General features: G+C 44.4%; 2 protein-coding genes across 5 annotated transcripts in view; one reads left to right on the forward strand and one right to left on the reverse strand.

The window, feature by feature from the left end:
- glra1 (glycine receptor, alpha 1) overlaps positions 1–760 on the forward strand; it is a gene marked incomplete at both ends in the record, with an annotated part of 91,603 nt that extends 90,843 nt beyond the window's left edge. For all 4 annotated transcript variants that reach the window (XM_080008668.1, XM_080008669.1, XM_080008670.1 and 1 more), the window contains one exon: positions 473–760. In XM_080008668.1, the coding sequence (XP_079864794.1) occupies positions 473–760 (288 nt within the window). The remainder of the gene's footprint in view (positions 1–472) is intronic.
- A 10,584-nt stretch (positions 761–11,344) lies between these two features.
- Positions 11,345–22,500, reverse strand: part of g3bp1 (GTPase activating protein (SH3 domain) binding protein 1) — a 12,382-nt gene continuing 1,226 nt past the window's right edge. Inside the window, exons 2-12 of the mRNA XM_080008533.1 lie at positions 21,551–21,667; positions 21,204–21,285; positions 20,127–20,300; positions 19,608–19,698; positions 18,989–19,082; positions 14,785–15,031; positions 14,399–14,488; positions 14,131–14,248; positions 13,450–13,575; positions 13,166–13,275; positions 11,345–12,784 (exon numbers count right to left, since the gene is read on the reverse strand). Of these exons, the coding sequence (XP_079864659.1) occupies positions 12,536–12,784; positions 13,166–13,275; positions 13,450–13,575; positions 14,131–14,248; positions 14,399–14,488; positions 14,785–15,031; positions 18,989–19,082; positions 19,608–19,698; positions 20,127–20,300; positions 21,204–21,285; positions 21,551–21,645 (1,476 nt within the window). The 5' untranslated portion in view covers positions 21,646–21,667 and the 3' untranslated portion in view covers positions 11,345–12,535. The remainder of the gene's footprint in view (positions 12,785–13,165; positions 13,276–13,449; positions 13,576–14,130; positions 14,249–14,398; positions 14,489–14,784; positions 15,032–18,988; positions 19,083–19,607; positions 19,699–20,126; positions 20,301–21,203; positions 21,286–21,550; positions 21,668–22,500) is intronic.

The following is a 22,500-nucleotide window of genomic DNA, read 5'->3' on the forward strand; positions in this document are numbered from 1 at the left end:
TGTTGTTGTTGCTGTTGTTGCTCTGTCAGGAAATTTTGAGGGAGAAGTCTTTGTCCGGCAGTTACTTCAAATGTTTGGGCTGCTGTTTAAATGAGTTGTGAGATACGATATGAAATATGAGATCACGTGAAATAAAATATGAAATGTGAAATAAAATCTACATCGTCCGAAAACTGTGTTAATACTCCGACCGCCATTTAAGAGGAGGCGTCCGTTCATCTGCAGCTGGCATCAGTTTTTTTGTTCATTGAAGTGCATGTTATGGGGCCACCAATTTCTAATTTAGGGGCCGACGGAACCCCGGGGCCGGCCTTGAGCGCGCGTCTCCGTGCGGAGCACTCGGTCGGAGGCAGTCATTTCCGATTTAATGACCTTCAGGTCGAGCTTGAGGTTATTCCGTGATACCGGCCCGGGGGGGGGGGGGGGTCTCTGAACCCGTGAGATGAGTTGTCGCTGTTTCCCTGTCCCGCAGGAGGACGAGACGGGCGAGGGCCGCTTCAGCTTCGCAGGCTACGGCATGGGCCCCGCCTGCCTGCAGACCAAGGACGGCATGGCCATCAAGGGCAACAACAACAACGCGCCGGCCTCCACCGGCCCGCCGGAGAAGACCGTGGAGGAGATGAAGAAGCTGTTCGTCAGCCGGGCCAAGCGCATCGACACAGTGTCGCGCGTGGCCTTCCCCCTCGTCTTCCTCATCTTCAACATTTTCTACTGGATCATCTACAAGATCATCCGCAGCGAGGACGTCCACAAGCAGTAGTCTGAGGGGAAGCACGGGGGGGGAGGGACGAGAGAGAGAGGGGGAGAGAGAGAGGGAGGGAGGGAGGGAGAGCGCCCGGCGTCTCCACCGCGGGGGGGGAGCAGCAGCGTTTGCAACACGGACGTCATTTCGGTTCAACTTTCTCCCCGAGAAAAACAAAATTCCAGCTCTTTAGCGCGACTTTGTTGTTTTTTCATTTTTTTCCGTTTCGTTCTGCAAAACCAAAGAAGCATTTTCTTCCTGGTTTTAGATTTAGAGCATCGGTGGGATGGCAAATTGGAGTGTGTGTGTGTGTGTGTGTGTGTGCGTGCGCGTGGTGGGTGGGGGGCGGGGGGGGTCAGAACAGACAGAGAGGACATGAGGCATCGTTTCCCCCGCTCTTCCTCTTTCCTCGTCTTCGTGGCTTTGGAGGCAAAAAGCTTCCGTTTGACACATCCAGCGTTTAGTTCCAGGCTGCCCCTCCGAGCGCCCTCATAGTTTTTTCAAAACCTCCGAAAAAATAATCCGGACCAGTGCAATAGCAATGCAGTGAAGTGCATGAAATATGAATGTGGCAATGTATTTATTAAAATATAGACAAAAATTTCGGGGCGGGGGGGGGGTTGGGGTGTTAACATTGAGGACGTGACGGAGCTGGTCGCCCATGATTGGAGGGTCGTCTGTTTGATGAGATGTTTTGAGGAGGGATGAGAAGGGAGGCTGTTACAGCATACATAGAAATCTATAAAGTAGCGCGTGTGTGTGTGTGTGTGTGTGTACGTGTGCGTGTGTTGCGGGTGTGGAGGACATGTGAGGAGATTAAGCACTGTAAAATACTCATATTTATCATAAGTGGGGGAAAAAAAAACAAAAAAAACTTTTATTCCACGCGGCGGAACCGATGGATTTTTCAACTTAAAAAAGAAAAAACGGCCAAAAAAAAAAAAAAAAAGGACTGAAGGTGGATCGGTGCTTCCATGAAAACAAGGCGATGCAAGGATCTCGGGTCCTATACCTATATCTAGATTTGCTTCAACGTGTATTGCAGGCACCTGTCAGCGCTTATACCCCCCCCCTTCCCCCCTTCCCCCCACCGGAACCTGAAGCTGAAGCCGCAGGGGGCCGGGGAGGACTCGAAGCCGGCCCCCTGCAGCCGCTGCGTCATGGACACGAAGAAGAAAGAAGGATTTAAAAGGCGGAGACATTTCTGCGGAGGTGTGACAGAAAAAAAACGAAACAAAAAAAATACTAATAACAATTTCTACACGCTGTGACCGCCGTGCTCCTCCCCTCGTGCTTTGCTCATTTCAGCGTCGATAGCGTCGACGAGGCTTCGGGATGGTTTTTTTGGGGTTTTGTTTTTTTTGTCGTTTGTTTGTTCTTCCGTTTGTTTTTTGTCGTGGTTTTTTTTTGTTTTGTTTTGTTTTTAATCCGTGTGCCAAATGAACTGTCGGAACAGGACGAGGGACGAGGGGTCAACTCGCTGCGTTGACGCTTTTCTTTTTCCTTGGTCTACAAATTATATATATATATATATAAAATAAAAAAAAGATGGCGTCTACCTGGAAGGACCCCGCCCCTTCCCACGAGACTGACGGGAGTCCATCATCTTCCTCTTCTCCTTCTTCTTAGTGCTTCCTCGCTTCCATCCCTTAATGTGCCCAGCCACCCCCCGTCCTGTCCACACCCTCAGCCCGACACTCTTGAGACGACATAATGTAGTGACTTTAACGATAATAACAGCGGTCGCAGTTGAATCTTACTGAGCTGTCCCCATTCGACCAGATGTAGCTCGGAGAACCCGTCTCTATTGTTTGCGCGGTGCCCGTTGCCGTGGGAACATATCGACATATCAACGTATATACTTGCATATTATGGTACTTATACTTTCTCATGAACCTGGTGGCTTGTGATTTGATCATGCAGCTTGCTTTGAGAACGATTGAAATGCTATTATTACTATTATTTATTTTTAGAATTAATTATAATCAATTATTATTATTATTATTATTATAATAATAATTATTATTATTATTATCATTATTATTATTATTATTATTATTAATAATAATAATAATGATAATGATAATGATAATGATAATAATATTATTATTTATAATATTAATAATTATTATTTTATTATTATTATTATTATTATTATTAACAATAATAATAATAATAACAATAATAACAACAATAAATATATCTTCTTTAAATGATTTATCTATTTTAAATGTTATTCATCCATAATAATTTTGCTTTGTGCCATGCTTCTCTATGCAACGATTAATATATGCAAATATTCATGTTTTCCTTTCCTTTAAGTGCTTCCATGCCAAACCCATCTCCCCTCTGTGGATCACCTTTTTTGTTGTTTTTCGGCCTCAAACAGAACCGCCCCCAGTGCCAGCGGCTCATAAACATTCTCACTAAAGTAAAGGTGGAAAGCCTTGGTAAAACGTTTAGAAGTCAACAGGTAACGGGGACATTCTCTAATGGCCGATTTACACGGCACCTCAAAACCAGTGTTACATTAAATAGTGGAGTGTTCTTTCTAGCAGTAAATAATTGCAAGTCATGGAAGGTGTCTTATAATCCAATTCAATGTTAATTATTAATACCTACTTAGGCGCAAAAACCAGGTTTGAGTATCCGGCCCTGATCTGTTTGGTGAGCTGTTCGCCCATCACTCCTGCGGACTTTCCTCGGCCGCCGTCACATTCAACCGGAAACGCCGACTTGACGGAGCGCGAGGAGCGGAGGGAGGAGGAGAGATCGGGCGGAGTTTTCATCTTTTTTTTTTCTCTTCTTTTTTTTTTTTTTTCTTCAGGCCAAAGAAGCCTTTTCTTTCTACCTAGATGTCATTGCCTTTTTTCCGCCGCAGTCCTGATCAGGAAGAAACAAACAAAAAAGACAATCCACCTTGGCTCCGCAAAGGGAGTTCAGGTGCATTGGGATCGGGACACATTTAATTTTAAACGCTTGTAGCAATGAGTCTGACGTAAAACCGTCGTCACTTTTCTGATTTTAGCGATCGACAGGAGACAGATTCTGTTTCAGGAGCTCGAAAAAAACACGTCGTTTTTTTTCTTTTCTTCATTTAAACTGGATACAATTTCCGAGTCCCGAGCACATGAGGTCTGCGGTCGCTCTTTTCCGCACGCAGGGCGTCGAAGGAGAGGAATTCCTGCCGCGTTGGAACGACGATTTCCTTTGAACGAGACAAAAGGCTAAATTTGCGCCAGGGTCGCACGAAAAACGCCCGCCCCGCCCAAACGCGTCCCCCTTCTCCCTTAGCAACCCTATTTTTGCATCGATCCGGCCGTGGCGTGTAGGACACACTTAAGGGCTACACCGCGCACGTTCACTTCCTCCGCAGCCAATCCACATTCCAGCGTTCCTACGCCCGTGTTGGGGGTGGGGGTTATTGATTTTTTCCTTTGCGCCAAAACTATGCATCCCATTCGATACATCAGTCGGGGAGCGGCGGTTTAAAGATCTGCACGCCGCGCACGGCTGACGAGGCGATTCGGGAGGACGGGGCCTGAGCTAAAGTGCAGTTTCCAATTATGATGATTCATGCGGGTCTACGCGCCGTAAAACTCTGGGGAGCGCCTCCCCCCTCGCCCGCTGCCAAAAGGAAGGGAAAAAAAAACACACGCGCCGCCGCTCTTCTCGTGCCATATGGGGTCGCATATGCAAAAACAAATAAGGACCTACAGCGAGCATATCAGCCATTCATTCAACCGCCCTTTCACGTCACTCACTCGTTCATCCATCAGGCGTGGGTGGAGCTTGTGTAGAGGAGAGCTCGACACCACATCAGTCATTCATTGGACGGGGCTGCTGAGTGTGTGTGTGTGTGTGTGTGTGTGTGTGTGTGTGTGTGTGTGTGTGTGTGTGTATGTGTGTTCAGTCCTCAGACAGGCCCACAGTAGATACTGGGTTTCTACAGACACACAAACTGACACAAGGTGTGTTTTTCGGAAGTTTCGAACCGTTTAGACGTTCCTTCAACCGATCGGCATGGTTTGATCCATCGAGGTCTCGGGAATCGATGTGGTTTTTTTGGGGGTTTTTTTGGGGGGTTTTTCTGTTCGACCCCCGCCTATGTTTGAGCGACGGACGCGGTGACTCGCGAACTGCCGTGGAGCTAAAGGAAACATCGGATGACTTATTATCGTTTGGAAGAATTTCATTTGTTTTCTTTGCACAACATTGGAATGGCCTTAATTTTTGCTTTAATGCTTCTATTGTGTATTGGCACAAAGTGCACCCGTTTAATTTGCAAATTAGGATGCTCAAAAATCCGCGAGTGCACTTCAAAGCGGGATGGGAAAAAATATAAAAGAAGTTCAGCAAATCCTTTTTATTTTTCATTAATCTTAAAAACACTCAATATTTTGCATGACTATAAATACAATGGCAGATATTTTTGGCTTGTACAAAAACATGAAGCAATTTGAAGAGAAAAATAGAATGTACTGTTTCTGCTGTATCTGTATATATCTAAATATTTATTGAAATATGTCATAATACTAATTCTATTAACGATTAAAGGTTTTCTGAACAAACTTCTCTTTACCTGTTTTTGAACATTGTCTAGACTGTGGGCTTGGCCGGACTGATCTGTGCTTCCCGACTAGAGGATCTGTGTAATGAGGAGGAAAACAAAAAGTATTAAAAATGACGAATAAATCCCTGCAATAGGTTGTGTTCATTCTCTTGATAAGTCGCCTTCCGGACGAGCCTGAGAGCGTCCGGGAGGAAGAGTCTACGACGCGCGACAGCGACGTGTCGTCAACGACGCTTCCCGGCGTCGTGTGGTTCTCCGGCAGATTTCGCGGTGAAAACACACGCTCACACACTGTCTTGTAATGTAAGATAACAGAGCAACTTTATCTGTCATTACACAATGACAGCAAAAGTAAAACAAAATGAACAAAAAAGGGTGATATACCCGAACCGGCTCGAGTACACATGTGGACCACTGCAGAATTTGGGTTTGGATTATCAATCCTTGCGGCCTTGTTAATAAAAAAATACTCAGCTCTATAGTATCATTCATTCAATATTCTCAGTATTACATTCATGAATTGTGTATAAAACAATTGACATTCCCTGGGTGTTTTGCCTCCCAACTATCACATTCAACATCAAATAACAAAATAAATACAAGTCTAAATGGAGTTACATGCAATAGCAGATTTCGAATTTCCAATTCCAATATAATTGCCATTTTAAAAAGTTGTTGTTTTTTTTTTACCAACATTGTAATCATACTGTTAGGAATGCAGCTGCAATTAACACACACACACACAAACACACACACACACACACACACACACACACACACAGAGAGAGCTGAAGGAATGTTGACTTTGAACACCCGACAACACCATTTCCTGCAATCTAGAGCTCCCAGAGGAGAGACAATGACCTTGACAGCAACAATGACCTTGAAACGGTCAGCCGGGATGTCCCTGGCGGCGGACGCGTGAATAGGATTTGGGAGTCTTCTGTCGTACTTCCACGCAACGTCAGGAGTAGGATGGATGACGTTTCCTCTGTGTGGAACCCAGCAGCGCCCCGTGGTGGGGTGGTCTCAGACGCTGCCTTTCAGTGCCCCCGTCACAGGTTCCAAGTCCCAATTTCACCCAAGGCACCGGCGCCGTTCCATCGGATGAAGACAACCTCCCTCGGTGGCTCAAAGCGATGAGCCGCTGTCTGGAGCCGAGGGGGCTTTCCAAAGCCGACACCCCAAAGGCACATTTAAAAGTGTCCGTGGAACAGGGCAGATTGTGGAGGTGACCTGGTTGCACGACGGTGTTTGTGGGTGTCTGTGTGGACGGTGGGCGAGCTGGTTCGATCCCCCTCCCGCACCGGTGACCTTATATCTACAGTAGGTCCGAAATTTCTGCAGTAACATATTAACCATTTAAAGGTCTTTAACCTGGACTTTAAGGTTAAAGGGTAATTACTACCACCTGTTTTTGAGTATTACATGTTCACGGTGTCAGTTTCCGTTCTTCAGACACATCACGGATGAGAATAATCATATAACAATGAAAATAATATAAGTTTACAATAAAATTCAACTTTGCAGTCTTTGCAACCGCACAGCGTGTTCTCGCAGAAAAGCCCCTCACACCACCGCAGCTGTGTTTGCTGTTGTCGGGCATGGGTTCTCTGGGGGCCCTCGGGGCCCTCGGGGTGCGAAAGCTTTCCAAAGCTCATCCTGCGGCAGGATTTTGCTGTGATCGGCCACCAGGGCAGAGTGGAACGGGCTGCCCCCGCCGACATCTGCGGAGGTGTTCTGGGTCCACATTCACATTACCGTGGTGCCACCATCGCGGTTCCACTTTCAAACTCGCACTCGCGTTGCCGGCTTTTCGAAAGCTCACCTGACACGAAGCATGGAAGGCTCTTTTTTCCACAGGGGCACCCACAGGGCACTTCCTCACGTTTACCCTACTGTAGGGGCACATACTGGGACCAATCCCAGTTCCCCCACTTGGCCCTACCCCTCCGTTTCTTTAGGGGATAGAGGGGACGTGGTCATCCAGTCCCCCAAATGGCCCCCCAAATGGAGTTTTTTCAGACCGAGACTCCAAACGGAGCGGGAGGAGAAAATTGCCAGAATGCTTTGCAAACTGGGGCGGTGGAAACGGAACGTGGGTACCGGTGCGGGGGGAAGAAGCCCGTGTATACGCAAATAATCCCGCAAAAAATGTCAAATCCATTGGCATATCCTGGTTTAACGCAGCTGCAAGGGAAGGCGTAATTGGATCGTTAAAACCCGCATTGCAGAAAAATCACTATTCCTGATGTCAACTGGACTTCGTGTGAACGACGAGTTGTGAGACAGTACGGTGACCTCCACGTCCCGTGTGCCAAGCGTGAAAAATGATCCAGCAGCAAAACAAACACAGCGCCATGATTACAGCCCACAACATCACACCAGGCACCGGCATTGTGGAGACGTCCATAGTGTAAATTACGGGGGAGATTGGGTTGGTATTACCCCCGGTTATTTAGACTTGCCCCCCCCAAAAAAAAAGTCAAAACAACAGGTCAGGGGGTTCCAAACATTTATAACATAAATGTTTGGAACCCCCTGACCTGTTGTTTTGTATTATACAGGTACAAAACAGGTAGGGAGGATAAATCATATCCTTCTTACCTGTAATCTTTAATACTATAATTAATTTCCCATATTCATGCCTTGAAGAATATTGTAATGCGATTTCAGACACCCCTAAAGTGGACCATACCATTACGCTGAGCTCCAGGGTGGGCCCAGGCAAGCTGCTCCCGCTGGAGCTCAATTGCTGGGGCGCTCCAGAGGGCACTTTTGAATTGTATTACCAACAAGACATTAGAAATCTCTCCCAGAGTGACGCTTATGTTCAAGAAATGGTTTAACCCATTCTTCACTGACCCCAACTGAGCAAGGACACACTCATGTACACACACCCACACACACACACACACACACACACACACACACACACACACTATTGAAAGTGTGTGTGTGTGTGTGTGTGTCGTATTTTTAGAAGTGTGATGTGATGTGCATGAAGAACCACAGATTGGACTAAAGCTCAATCATCCTGAGCCCTGGCTCAAGTAATGGTGATGCACACACACACACACACACACACACACGTCATTTCTACAGATCAAAGTCATGTGCTTTTATAAACACACACACACACACACACACACACACACACACACAGTAACAGATCAAGTAAACCCTCAACCATCATCAGCCAAATGAGAAGACCACACAGAACCCACGATTCACTCTTTTGTGACACACGCATACACACACACTCTGTTTCTGGCACACACACACACACACACACACACACAGACAGACACACACACACACACACACACACACAGACACACACACACAGACACACACACACAGACACACACACACACACAGACACACACACACATACACACATGGGGGAGAAGCAGCTATATTACAGCTGACAGTGCAGACAGCCCCCTCAGGGTTTTTGAACTCGGTGAATCATGAAGTACATGGTTGAAATTTGTTCCCTGCTAAGAGAGGAAGGCAGGAAGAGTTCCCTCATGCCGAAGCCGAGGAGCCATGCAGTGCTTCTATACTCTGTGTGTGTGTGTGTGTGTGTGTGTGTAGCTGTCGTGGTGGATAGGCAGTGTGGCTGGGAAGGCATTCATTTGAAACGCCTTAAAAAGTGGACAACGCTCTCCCTGCTCCTATGGCTGCCAAAGCGCAGGCTGAGCTCAACGGGAGAATTTAGGATCGAGATCTTATCCAATCCCCATCAGATCAAGATGGACCTGCCTTTACTTCCAAATCCCTTTTTTTTTTTTTTATAATATTGCGCAAAGTTGTAGAAGTTTGTCAAATAAAACAACATCTTCCTCGAATCATTAATTTCAGACTGCTGAATGGTGTATCATAATTTGAGTGTCTTTATTCTGTGACAACATTATACTAATTATCATTTATCATCTTTTAGGTGATCGAGATCTTATCCATAATATGAGGTTATTGCTCAGTCCAAAATGCAAATGACTATAACAACTAAAAAAAACAAAAACACCTTTCTGCCTTTAGGGATTGAGCGTTTGAGTATTTTTCCCACTTTTTAAATACAGGAAATCTTTAGAACCCATTAGTTTAGACGTGTGGTTCATTTGATGGTTCAAAATTAATCTAATTACATTTTTATAGCACTTTTTGTGCGATTAAAAGGCCAAGAAACAGGCTCCCAGAATCCCAGAATAATGAGATGAGATAATTATATTTGAATAAATAATTAACAAACTGAAATGGCGGCGCAATTAGGAATAAAGCAGTTCAGTCACAACGTTTGTCCAGAAATCAAATTTTATGGGAACTTACAATACACATGTGCATATGTGAAAATTGCACTAATTTGCCTGTGTGCACGTGCTTGTAGTGTGTGCTTGTGTGTGTGTGTGTGCATGTGCGTGTGTGTGTGCGTGTGTGTGTGTCCAGGGGGTCCATCTGCCGGGAGACTTGGTGCCAGACAGAGCAGTTGCAGGCTGGGAGCCATGCAGGCAGGTGTGGTCCTTGAACACCGGACGTCTGTCTGGTCGCGTCAGGAGGGCGACACTCACACAGACACGTGTGTGTGTGTGTGTGTGTGTGTGTGTGTGTGTGTGCGAGCGTGTGCGTGCGCATGTGGTGACCCGGTGATGAACCGGGCTTCCTTGCCCCCTCTCCCTCTCTCTCCCTTTTAAAAATACTCTCAAAGTTGCTTTCAGTGTACATGGAGGGGCCTGCACGCATTTTGTGAAAAGCTCATGATTCATTCTTCCAGAAGTGGTGTAACGTCTCCCAGATCCTTTTCCCCCGCACCTTAACCGCAGCAAACCACGGAACTAATCGTAATACCCCAAACCCCAAAACAAAAACGCTACCGCAGGCCAACAAACCCCGCAATCGCCGAGAGCACCGGGAAGATCCAGGCACAGAAGAGAACAACAACACTGAGCTGCCTCTGGACTGAAGATGGGCAGATGACCAGGGATCGCAAAATGGGCTTTGAGAAGAAAATGTGCGACTGTGACCTGTGGCGTCGTTGGGGGTGGGCGTCCGGGTCCTCGGCCCCAAATGTTTTATCCCCCGATCTAAAATAGCCCCGCAGCGCAGGCTCCGCACCCCGATGTGACGGCACCGACGGCGCTACATGACACTAAGCGGCTGGTGATGAACTCAACAGCACTGCTATTCACTCCACCCAACATGGGGGAGGTCGACACGACAAGACAGGAGAGCCACGTCTTGACATGAGATGTTCTGCAAAAAGGTCACAAATTGATTTCCCTCATTTCATGCTTCTTTTCTCGAGGCAACGGGGAGAAGCGAGGCGTCGACACTATTAATATTACACGACGCAGTCAGATGAGGTTTACACTACAAAACATCCCAAAATACGTCAGTTATAGTCACTGGTTGCTTTGTGAGGTCAAATACGACATAATTGTATTGTGATTGTGTGCTATTAATTGTCAACAGGAAGAGGCCACGTGCCATAATTGTCAATTTAATTATTTTTGGGGAAAACACGTTCGGTTCCACTCGTGATTCTCCCGCTCTTGGTAGCAGGATTAGTTGTTTGATCAAAACATGGTGAGATCTTTCTCAGGAGAGTGGGACTGGTGGCGGCCATAAATGTGAAGCGCTGCGCTCCTGTCACCCAAAGGAGCTACGCTTAGCGGTTTTCCATGATTAATGAAGATTGGCTTCACCGTTCGTATGGTCAGCACTTACTGCACGCACATCTGCCCGCATGACAGCTGATGTCCACCAGAGAACTCAAAACTAGACGTTACCCCGGTTAAGACTCTTTTTCCAAGCAACCACACGCAATACTACATTTAAAATGGCTTTCAAAAACAAAACAAGAATGGATGAGTTCTGATTTTAAAAGCCATTTAAGTTTGAGTCATTTAGGACATGTAAAGTAACTACTCCATTGTTTACACTTAAATGTAGAACAGCGTTGTCAAAGCAACTGTCTCCATCAGCTACCAGATCCCAAAGCTACATGAAATCAAGACCAGGCAGAAAAATTAAAACAGTAAATCACTTTATTTAGTTCTCTCAGCGGCCGGTGAGCTCATCTTTATTTTGTTTCATTTTTTTTTTTTTTCCATGATGACAAAATGAAGTGCATCGGTAATAGAAGGCTAACAGGACTTTGATACATGCTCCAGGAGATCCAGACGCGTTTCCCAAATCCACACATCACAAGCCAACATGAGTCAAATAAAAATCACGACAGTTCCTTTTCTTGACCTGATAGAATACAAAGATAAGACAGATCCATCACCATTAGAAACGGAGGCAGCAATACACAGGATTGCCCAAGCAGTAAAGTACACGTTCCTTTAAGAAACAGGGAGAGAACGCGAAGATCTAAACCTCTGGGTTTGTTTTTTTTGTCCCCCAATTCAAGTAGTATTTACCCTTTTTTCATGTTTGCAGGTTTTGATTTTTTTTTTTTTTTTGTTTCTTAAATTCAAGTTCAGCGTGATGACACAAAACAAAAAACAAAAAAAAAAAACAAAACAAAAAAAAAGACAGAAATGTCCAGATCAGTGTGTCGAAGGGATGGAGGGGGGTGGGGGGGAAGAGGAGTGACATTCTTGAATCCTGGGAAAAGGAAAGGTAAAGCAGCGGGTGGAGGAGGTGGGGCGGGCAGCCATCTTTCTTTAGAGAGACGTGAAGAGGGGCTGCGACTTCAGCAGGAGCTGCCGGGAACCTGCAGCGGTGAGGGCGTTCAAACCTGGGTCAAATACTAGCGTCGCCATTTTAACATCTCCGGACGGTCTCCCCCCTCGGCCTCGCCGTGCGACTGGGAGGAGACGACAAAATAAACGGGTGCGTGCGGAGAAAAGTCCAAACAGACCAATTGACCTTTTGAGCCGTCTACATTTCAGGGTGGTTCTTTGTTACGTTTGCTGCCGTACCAGACCACCGGTATGCACCAAAACCAGTCTTTCACTGCCGACACACGAGTCCCAAACTTTTACGTTTTGGCAGATATTTGAAAACCATCATGTCTGAAATATTTGATATGGATCCTGGCATCACGTTTTATATTGAGGATAAACTGACACAGATTCCTTATGTTAGGCTGGAATCTGTGCACCAGAGAATCTGTACCAGATGCGTCTGAAGTTATGAAGTGAAACCGTTTTCTTGGTAGTATTGTAACTCAGGTTTGGGCCGTGGGCCCCACACACGCGCACAGCGATGCCTCACTGGCGCGGTCCGGAGTAACGGCCGTCACCGGCCCCGGCGGCGCCTCGCCCGGAGCCGAAGCTGGGCTTCTGTGCCATGCCTCCCCGGGTGGGGGGTCCTCTGGGGCCTCCACCACCTATCCTCTCCCTGGGCCCTCCGGGACCCCCGGGACCCCGGGGCCTGATGTCCCGCCGGTCGCCCTCCCGGGCCGAGCGAGTCTTCTTCTCCTCCACGTTAAGACGGACGTCCCCTCGGAACTTGATGGGCTGGAGGGAGAAGAGAGACTACGTTACCAACGGCAACATCCAAAAGCGATACTTCCAAAAGATTTATCTGGTGAAATGTGGCTCAGTAAGAGCAGAGGAAGCGACGCACGCACACTGATAACCATTTACACCTCACACTACCTGGTCAGACATCAGTCACTTTGCGCACATTGAAGTGTTACCCAACTGAGACTATTCCCTGATCACAATAATTTCATCTCCTGTATGGCTGCTTGTGAATTTAGATAAGAACTAAATGAAATATTTAAAACCAAGTGTTTTGGATTGAAGAATGTGTGAATTTTCTTTTTAAATAATAATAATGAAACAAGAAGGTCACAGTGTGCAATATGCACAGACGTGTCCAGTGTTCCTTCTTACCCTGTTGCTGAGGATCTTCTGTACGGGATCAGAGTCGTCAAACACCACGAAACCAAAGTTTGGGAGCTTCCCTCCACTGTTGATCCTCAGCTCCAGGACTGTACCATACTCTGTGTGTGGGGGGGGGGGTCACAGGACAGTTAGATGACCACATGGTCACCAGCTTAACGGGCGGTCAATGTGCTCGGTCTGACATAACAATGAAAACATGATTTTTATTTTTTTTAAACCACCAGGATCAGCAGTACAAATGTCATCATAAAGTCTTTCAATTCAACACTTACGTTCAAAGAACTCCTTGAGTTCAGCCTTGTCCACATCATGTGGGACGTTCCCCACAAAGAGCTGGTGGGCGTCGGGGTACCGGACCGCTCGGCGGATCTCCGACTCCCCCTGCTCGCCTTCCCGCACTGAAACACACAGAGAGAGAGAGGGGGGGGAGGGAGAGGAGAGGGGGGAGAGAGAGAGAGAGAGCGAGAGGGGCGAGAGGGAGCGAGAGAGAGAGATTAGCATGCCGCCAAGCAGAGCAAACTGATGCAGTTCAGCCGGTGAATCTTCAAACACCATCAGTGAAATGCAGCACAGTTGATGCTGTGCACAATTCCCCCATTTGTTCACATTCCAAAATGGAATTTCAGCACGCTGTTTAACCGGAGCAACAGGAGGCCTGTTAAGCTGGAGTAGCGAGGAGAGGTTTTGAAGTCGTAACTCAGTCAAGTTTAATGTTTACAGCCCTAGTATTCAATTACCAGGTCAGTTTAGTGTCCTTGAACCAAGAACCAGGCCCTGTTCAGGCCTGGAAGAATATATCCAGATATTTCCAATATGTGTGATAAGACAAGCTTATTGAATACGGCCCCTAAATGCCACAAGAACTAATATTTGATCACACTACTCCAATGATGTGAAAATGATGCAAAAAAAATGGAGGAAGCCTTTTAGTGTGACAGAGACAGGGATCCCACCTGGCCGGGGTCCTCTGTGTACAGGTGGAGGGCCCCCAGGCCTCTGTTCTCGGGGCCGCTGGTCTCTCTGCGGCCTCTGTGCTGTGATCTGAGACTCCGACTTCACTTCCACTCTGGGCTGGAAAAGGGGGAAAAACAAGGAAAATATGTTATTAAAGCACATCCATCTCTGTTTACTATATTCTTTTATTTGTATTTTTTTGTGGGGCCGTGGCCCAGGTGGTACAAAAAATGGGGGTCCATGATATGGAAAAAGGTTGAGACCTACCGGTGCTGTGGGGGTGACTTTGACAACGTGTACCGGGACGGCCCCACTGGGAGGGAGGTTCTTGCTGGTGACTGATGCCCAGGAGAACGGCTGACGAGGGGAAACAGAAAATGTCGTGAGTGACACAATCAGAAAACGTTTTTCAGTTGTTCAATACTTTAAATCTAGAAAAGCTGCTTTTTAAAGGGTATGGGTCATTAAATGGACACGCACTGCGCTCCCTTGAAAGGTGACAAGTTAGGGAATTATGTGGAAGTTCAAAAGTCTAGTACAACTTAGTAATTAATACGTATAACTTACGTGTTGTTTTTTTTTTTAACAACTTCCATATAGTTTTATCCTAATATACTCTAAAATTAACTACTGAAAACAAAAACGCCTCTCACCCTATTTTCCTCTGTGGCTGCGGGGGTGGGGTCAGCGGGTGTTGGGGTGGGCTCGGCGCTGGCCGGAGAGGGAGCAGGGGTTTTGTCAGCCTGTTCCTCGGCTGTGTTGGTCTCTTCTTGTGTGTCCAGCAGCACGGCCTCCTTCAGGTCCACTGGACTCGCCTCAACCTCCTTGTCAACCTCAGGCTCCGACTCTGGGCTCACCGCCACACCTTCGTCCTCCTCGCCGGGAGCCACCGGCTCTGAGCTGAAAAGACAGAAATAGGGCTGAGTTCCTAATTTCTGTCACTGATGCGCTGCCAGATTGGGCGTACACATTTATTAGTTTGCAAATTAAAAATAGTGGTAAATAACAAAACTCCTTAAATATACAAATAAAGTAGCAGTGTAACATCCAGATTTATGAAACATTATCACCGACTGGAGATCAAATACATTTTGACGACACAGGCTCATATTGGGAAACAAACAAAAAAAAAAAAATCAAATTGAACAATTTTCTATTGTCAATAAATGGCAACGTGAAAGTATGACTGAGGATTCCTCACAAGAGTTTGATTTGAAAAACTGCTATACTACACTTGACATAGTTCAAAGTAATGAACTTCAACTGTGCTCTTAAATTTCTTAGCATAGTCAGTTACATATATAGGCAGACTGTGTGATATATATCTATATTGTGTAAAATCCCTTAAGAACATATAAGACCCTGCTTACACCTGGCATTTACATGAGTCTTTGGTGATCCCATCACAAGTGTAGAAGCTCAAATGTGTTTTTTAATAAAGGAGTAAACGCACCCATTGCAAACCTCAATCTCTGGTTTGAGATCCAAACCGAGGTGGTCTGGGCCACATTCTTTGAGCAGTGTAAACACGAATGTGCCCTGGGCCACATTGAAGGACCTCCGTGGAAGTAGATACCTATTTGCGAGCCAACGGTGTCATATTTCTTTAATCTTTTTTTATTTTTTATTTTATTTATATTCTATTCACTAACTGAATTACATCTTAGGAACCAGTTTCAGTTAGTTAGCTTGGTAGAAATTAGCTTAGCTATTATGTCTGGTTTAGTAACAATTGTGCATAATCTCCAGGTTTAGTTGCAAAGACATTTCACTGCATATATGTATGAATGTATTTATATGTATGTGACAAATAAACCTCTTGAATCTTGAATATTACAGTCCGAGTGGGAAATTGATTAAGTCTCTCCGTTACAGAAGTGCAGGCTTTATTATTTACAAGTAAACTATTCACACAAAAACATCCCGTTTTTACTAAATTAATCCCATGGCAACGGAAAGCAACAGGGAGATGTCCATGACCCAGCACAGCACATACGTTTGTTTCGACAGTCCGTCAACTCAGCTGTGTTTCAAATGTGCTTCATACAAGTCGGAACCAAATTAAAATAAATACACCTGTCTACACCGCTGCCTAGACAGTGGAGCCGACCGCTCTCCAAGGTCCCGAGATGCGGCGTGTACAGGGTACCGCTGTCTAGAGGAGAATTAACTCCACACAAATCCTCTTGAGTTAGTCACATTTTTAATTTTCCACAGAACTAAGAAAATCAGGAAATTAAATCTGTTCAGCCTGAACATTGCGTACAGTACACACGGTGCCAAAATTTCAGTGTGTATTGTTTTGATTTTGCCTGTGCGCCAAGGTCTTTGCAAACAGAAATCATGGGTTTATTTCCGTATAGTGCGGGGAAATGAGATCTGATCACAAGTGGTTACGCGAGACGCATTCTAATGCAGACCTGCCAAACTTGGGAAAATATTTTGAGTAGCCCAATAGTGTAGCAGGGGGTTTCCGTGGAGTTTGAGTTACTGCAGCTTAATGACTCCAGTTATTCACACCGTAGCTGTCTCGCAATGAGGCTAGTCACATTGTATGCAAGCTGCTACTGCTAACTATACACACACACCTCATTAGAGATGCATCATCTTGTAAAGTTGCTGAACATGTTTACCAACTAGAGATGCACAGATGGCAATTTTCTTGGCCGATTCCTATTTCAGAAGTCTGACCTGCAGATTCCGATTTGCTGTACGTCAATGACAAATACATACCGTGATCTGATCACACTCTCGTGACTGGCCAGCTGCACATGCAGACAGACTACCTGTGCAATACAGTTAGCACAATACTGAAATTGCTGATTGTGACACTGTTATTGTTCATTATTCACTATGGAACAATAATGGAACATGAAACTGTCCCTGAGTTCTAGTAAAATAGAATACGGAACTGTCACCAAGTTTGAGTATAAACAAACCTGTAACTCTCACTGAGTTTTAGTAGGATACAACATATAACATGGAAATGTACACTTCAAATGAAAGTCTCTCTTTTAAATACAAATATACATTTTATTATATAGTACTTGCCGTTCCAAAATAAATTGCAATCATTACAAAAAAAAAAAAAATCTAATACATCTTCTGGCTCTCATTCACTGGAAGTCCTCCTTCGCTCACCGTGCGTTAAACCAACTGAATCAAATTGAACGACTCGTTTTGCTGAGTGGCTCGTCAGGAACCGAGTCACAAATAAGAGTAGAACCTTTCATCACGAGCAGAGCTCATGCACTAGGAACAACCAGAGCAGAGCCTCTGCTGTAGTGACAGCGATAGATACGTAGTCTGCACAATTTTGGAATATTGTCAGACGATAAATTATGCATCCAATCTCCGTTTACCTTGAAGCACCCCCAAACAGCAGGCAATTTATTTATTTCGCTCTCTTTTTTGAGCGTCAACTACGCAACATTACGCTTTATCAGGTTTGAGTATTGTAGTGTTTTCACGTGCACGAGTACATGATCACAGTATCTGGCGTGTACTTTGACCAGCACAGAATCTGAAAATATATCTGACACTGATCGGCCGGCCACTGGTCATGGCCAATCAGGCTGAAAAGCGGCCGAGTCAGGTCACCGCCAGATCCAACGGTGCGTCCCACGCTTTATATATTTACATTATTCACATTTTTGTGCTTCATTATAATTCCCCCAATTTTACCTCAGCAATGCAGCTTCGGTGGATAATAAAGTACCACTGCGCTGCGTATCAGTGGATGTTGAGAGTGTGAGAGGAGGGGAGGGCTGACAGAACCACAAGGTCAGAGGATCTAATACAGAATAAATGTACAGTGTCATTTAGTATTGATTGTTTTCTGTAGTTCAATTACAGTAATATATATATAGAAAATGTTTTCTACATTTTTTTTTTTTCTTATATTGCGTAGCTTCAGCCGGCATTTTGTACCTGTGAATTTTGACGAAGAATTGCTTGGTTGGTACACAAAATGCGTGCAGTGCAGGTTGGCAGGTCTGCTAATGCCAGGTATAAACAGACGTACTTCGAGCTGTCCACTTGTGATAGGATCACCCAAGACACATGTTAATGCCAGGTGTAAACAGGGCCTAAGTGATTCTTTCTTACAAATCACCCTGCCCTAAATAGATAAGAATTTATTTGTTTGAGCGGGAAACTCAAGTAGTGAATATAAAACAAAACGATAACCAACACACTGCGTAAATATCAAGAATCACACACCTGCACAGTGATCTTAATGGAAAATGACGGCTAGACTTTGAACCACTGTCTGCGGTCTAGGACACAGGGTTTAAGAAATCCTGCTTTTGAAAGAAATTTTTTTTTTTGATTGCTGAGTGACTGCAACGCAGAGCTACAGTATTCACACTGACGGCACATTTCATTAACGAATCAAACATGTGTACATCATAACACCCCTCTCCTTCAGTAAATCCTGAAGTTAGTTAATACTCTCGGTCTAATTTGCAGAGAGCGTGGTGGGATTACACCTTATACTTTTATGGGATTGTGCCTCATACCATTATAGGTGGAAGCTTTGTGTGTTTGTACTCATGTCTTATCCTAGATGTTGACTGAAATCAGGTCAACAACACCATGCACTTTTTAGAAGAGGGAAGGTGAACAGGACTGACCCTCATAAAGCTGGATGTAAAGAAACATCATAATTAATCGCCATTAAATTAAAACCATCCTAACAACTTCATAAGCAATTTTATAGCCATGAAGAAATATTTGAGATTAGCGCTTGGGCGTGACCTCACAGTTAACACTAGCATATAGCTTAATGTGATGGACGTGTTGGATTATTGTTTATAATTCAAAATGAATGTCGTCAGTCACTGCACTGATTCATACCAGGGGTTCTGTTCGTAGAAGGCAGCGACCTCCTCCTGGCCTACATCAGGGGAGGGAACCCTCTCCTCAATCTCCTCCACTTCGTCCTCAGACTCTGTAGAACAAATAGAACAGTTCAGAGAAGGAAAAACCTGACTGCTGCTAATGGCAAGGCTCTTGAACTCAAGCTCAATATGAATTTCATACAGAAAAATGGTCCAATATAGAGCCACGATCATCTAGTTTATGGCGACTTGTTTCGATTTATTCTTATGATTCCAAATAAAGTTTGTAATGGTTTTTTTTTTTTTATATACATTTAAAAGAATGCTCAAATATGACCAAATCTGAATAGAAATAAATTATAAGAGCCCTGGTGGGGACTTCAAGATGACCGTTGCCAACACTTGCAGTTTTCATTAGCTGCTTGAATAATTAATAGACATCAATCTGGACTTGCAATTTGATCTGGGATCAACACCCACTTTTTTTTGTGCCTTCAAATACATGTGCTGCATCAAACACCAAAATTTTTTGGTTACATCAGCTTGTTAAAATAACAAATAATATTTTTTTAAAAAGCAGACGTGGAAACAATAGTGAATCAACCAAAGAAGATGATGGAAGAGCAAACTCTCACCCTCAGGAGGCTCCGAGTCAGAATCCCCAAAAACCTCGTCTTGGTAACGGAACACATCGTTATGGACGTAGAACTTATTTGCTACGGTGCCCTGTAGGAAGACAGAAACACATTCATACAGTATAGTTTTGCATGGGCATAGCTTTATGCGGACACATTCAAGACAGCAAATCTTTTTTTTTTTTTTAATAACTTCATCAGTTTACCTCAACTCCTTCTACATGTAAGAATAATAAATTGTAATCATTTTATTGTTTACCAACAAACTAAAGCAGTTTCCTTCTCTGAACCCAAACAAGAAACTAAGGTGCCCAAATACTTCTAGACTCTGTTTACCGCAAATCTAAAAATGTTAGATGTGGAAGAAATTGTCAGTAATTGCATTCAACTGACACAAAACTAGTGATGAAAGCCTCTACAGTAAACAAACAAATTGAGGGTAACCTGGATATAATCATTTTTAGATTAATAAATAGAGATTTGAGCCATCTTAAAAAACAAAAGAAAAATTCTACCAACCTCTGGCGCCAGCACAAAGGTCTGCATGAACTTCCTCATGGGCTGCATGTTGTTGGACAGCTCGCCCATCACCTGCACGACCACGCCCTCGTTCAGGGTAGCGTGGGCATCCACATGCCTGATTTTGGTGTGACAGTCCCGGAAACTCAGCGCCATCACCTTCTTATGGATCTCCTGCAGATGGCGGGAAAAAGGGACTGTCATTCTATAGATCTGTAACCCTGGTCTTACCGGACTTGTCGATCTGCTTAATTTGAGTTTGCTTGTTATTAATTTTCTTTTTTGTGAAAAGCCTTGGACTGAAAATGGTAGACCGTGGTTTAGTCGTTTCTATGGCTGTTAAGTTCTCTCATCTTACAACTACTTTGGCAGACAAGAGGCACCCAGAAGGGCTTCTCAGTTTAGAAAATAAGTATGTAATAAATAAATAAGTATAAGTATGTCAATGATTCAAATTCAAGAGTGAATTTTGGAATGAGCCAGAAAGACACTGAGGCTACTGGCCAAAACAACCCACTTCCTGCCTTGCAAGCAATGTTCAGAGGAAAAAAATAAATTAAAAAAATAGCGAAATGGGCCTAAGACGTAAATGTTACCCTGGGACACAGGCTAAAAACGAAAAATTGGTAAGGCAGCAAACTAGCAGTAGAAAAAGAACATCTGACATTTAACAACGTTTTCTACAATAAACTTCCAACAAATCTTTTTGGAACGGCCTAGATGAAAACCTCAGCTTCTCAGTAGGCCGTGTGACGGCCACAAACTGCTCTCTGGTCAGAAGGACATCTTCGACAACAATGTAACCTGTAAACAGTCATGTGAATTGCTCACAAATTTGCTCCACAAGCGTTATTATAGGAAGGGGTCTAGCGTCGAGACTGTTGTGAAACATCCATGAAATGTGTGATAAGACTCACATGATCACCATCAGGGACAAAAAGAGAAGTTAATCTGATGAAATGACCGCATCAGACATCCTAACTGGGACAAAACATGGCAAAAACATGCAGCTTACTGCTGTGCAGGGTGAAATATCTGCAGCCACCTAACGGGGCTGTCTGGTATCAGAGGACTTACAGATTGGCCATAAACAGCCTCCGATGGTTTGCCGTTGCTGTCCAGGCCACCGTGGACATAGGAAGAGTTCTTCCCATAAAACCTAAGCAGATAAACAGGAGTATCATGAGCACAATACATTTTTATTTAAGATTAATTGTGCACCTACAAATCTTCAGGATAAATAAATGTGGTTCCTTAGATACTTTACAATAGATGTTTTGAAAAATACAAACAAAACCCCCTGTATAATCCCTTTTTTCTTTTTTTACATGATGCCGATCTCAACATGGCAGCGGGACTACCAGAACCATCATGTGTTGATCTGCAGGATAACTAATGAAGGCTGTGTATTGATTGGATCGTACCTGTGCAGATAGTCAGGGGCCTGGTTGAGGAGTGTGTAATACTGTCGGACAAACTCTCGCCCGACCAGCTGGGCACTTGGCTTCTCCATCACCATTTCTTTGGTCAGCTGAACAGGTCTAGAGAAGGGAAGGGAGCAGGTTTGATAGGGAACTGCTATCTAGTATTGGATTATGGTTGACTAGAGAGTGGGAGTATTTGAAGAGAAAACGTTTGTTTTCTCTTCTTTCTTGTTTTCACCTCCCCTAATGTAAACTGTTTAAGAGAATTTTATGTAGCTCTGCGTGCAAAAAAAATCAATTTCCCATTCAATATGGAGGCGCAGTAATTGTCATCCAAGCCAACCAGTGTAGAAAACCCTTCCAACTTAAAGACCTCTGTAACAATCTGAAAGGACTCAGTCCCAATAAAGTACCAATAGGCATTTTTATTGGTTAGCGAGGCAACTGCTGACAATCATAAAGCTTAATCTCGTCTCTTCTCAATTTCCTTACAATGTTTGTCTCCATAACTTTAGAGTCACTATTCCTGTAGTTTCACGGTGCGCATGATTAAGTAACAGTTGTGTAAAAGCTGCATTATATCAACATTTCCACTGTAAACTTAGCATGTCAGACCTGCTGCCCCCCTCCCCAACATTGTTTCAGACTGTTCTTGGCTAAACAACCCCTGACAACTCATCAAATTTATGATACATAATGCCTTAAGTCTGGTTTGAAGCCCAATAAACCAATTAAAGAGCTAAGACTGTCTAAGATCTCCAAAACTGATTGTGGTTTGTGCTTTTTCACTGTAGCATGTGGGCATGACTAATTTAAAAATAGCCTGCCAAAGGGCACAAAACACAACCACGGAAATCGGCTTTTTTGTTTCGACACCTAAAGTAGTGGAAAAGAAACTGCAGTGCATAAACGTCTGGCCATCTTTTAATTTTTAGATTGCAAGTCAACAC

This window comes from Zeus faber (assembly GCF_960531495.2).
Source record: "Zeus faber genome assembly, chromosome: 10".
NCBI lineage: Eukaryota > Metazoa > Chordata > Actinopteri > Zeiformes > Zeidae > Zeus > Zeus faber.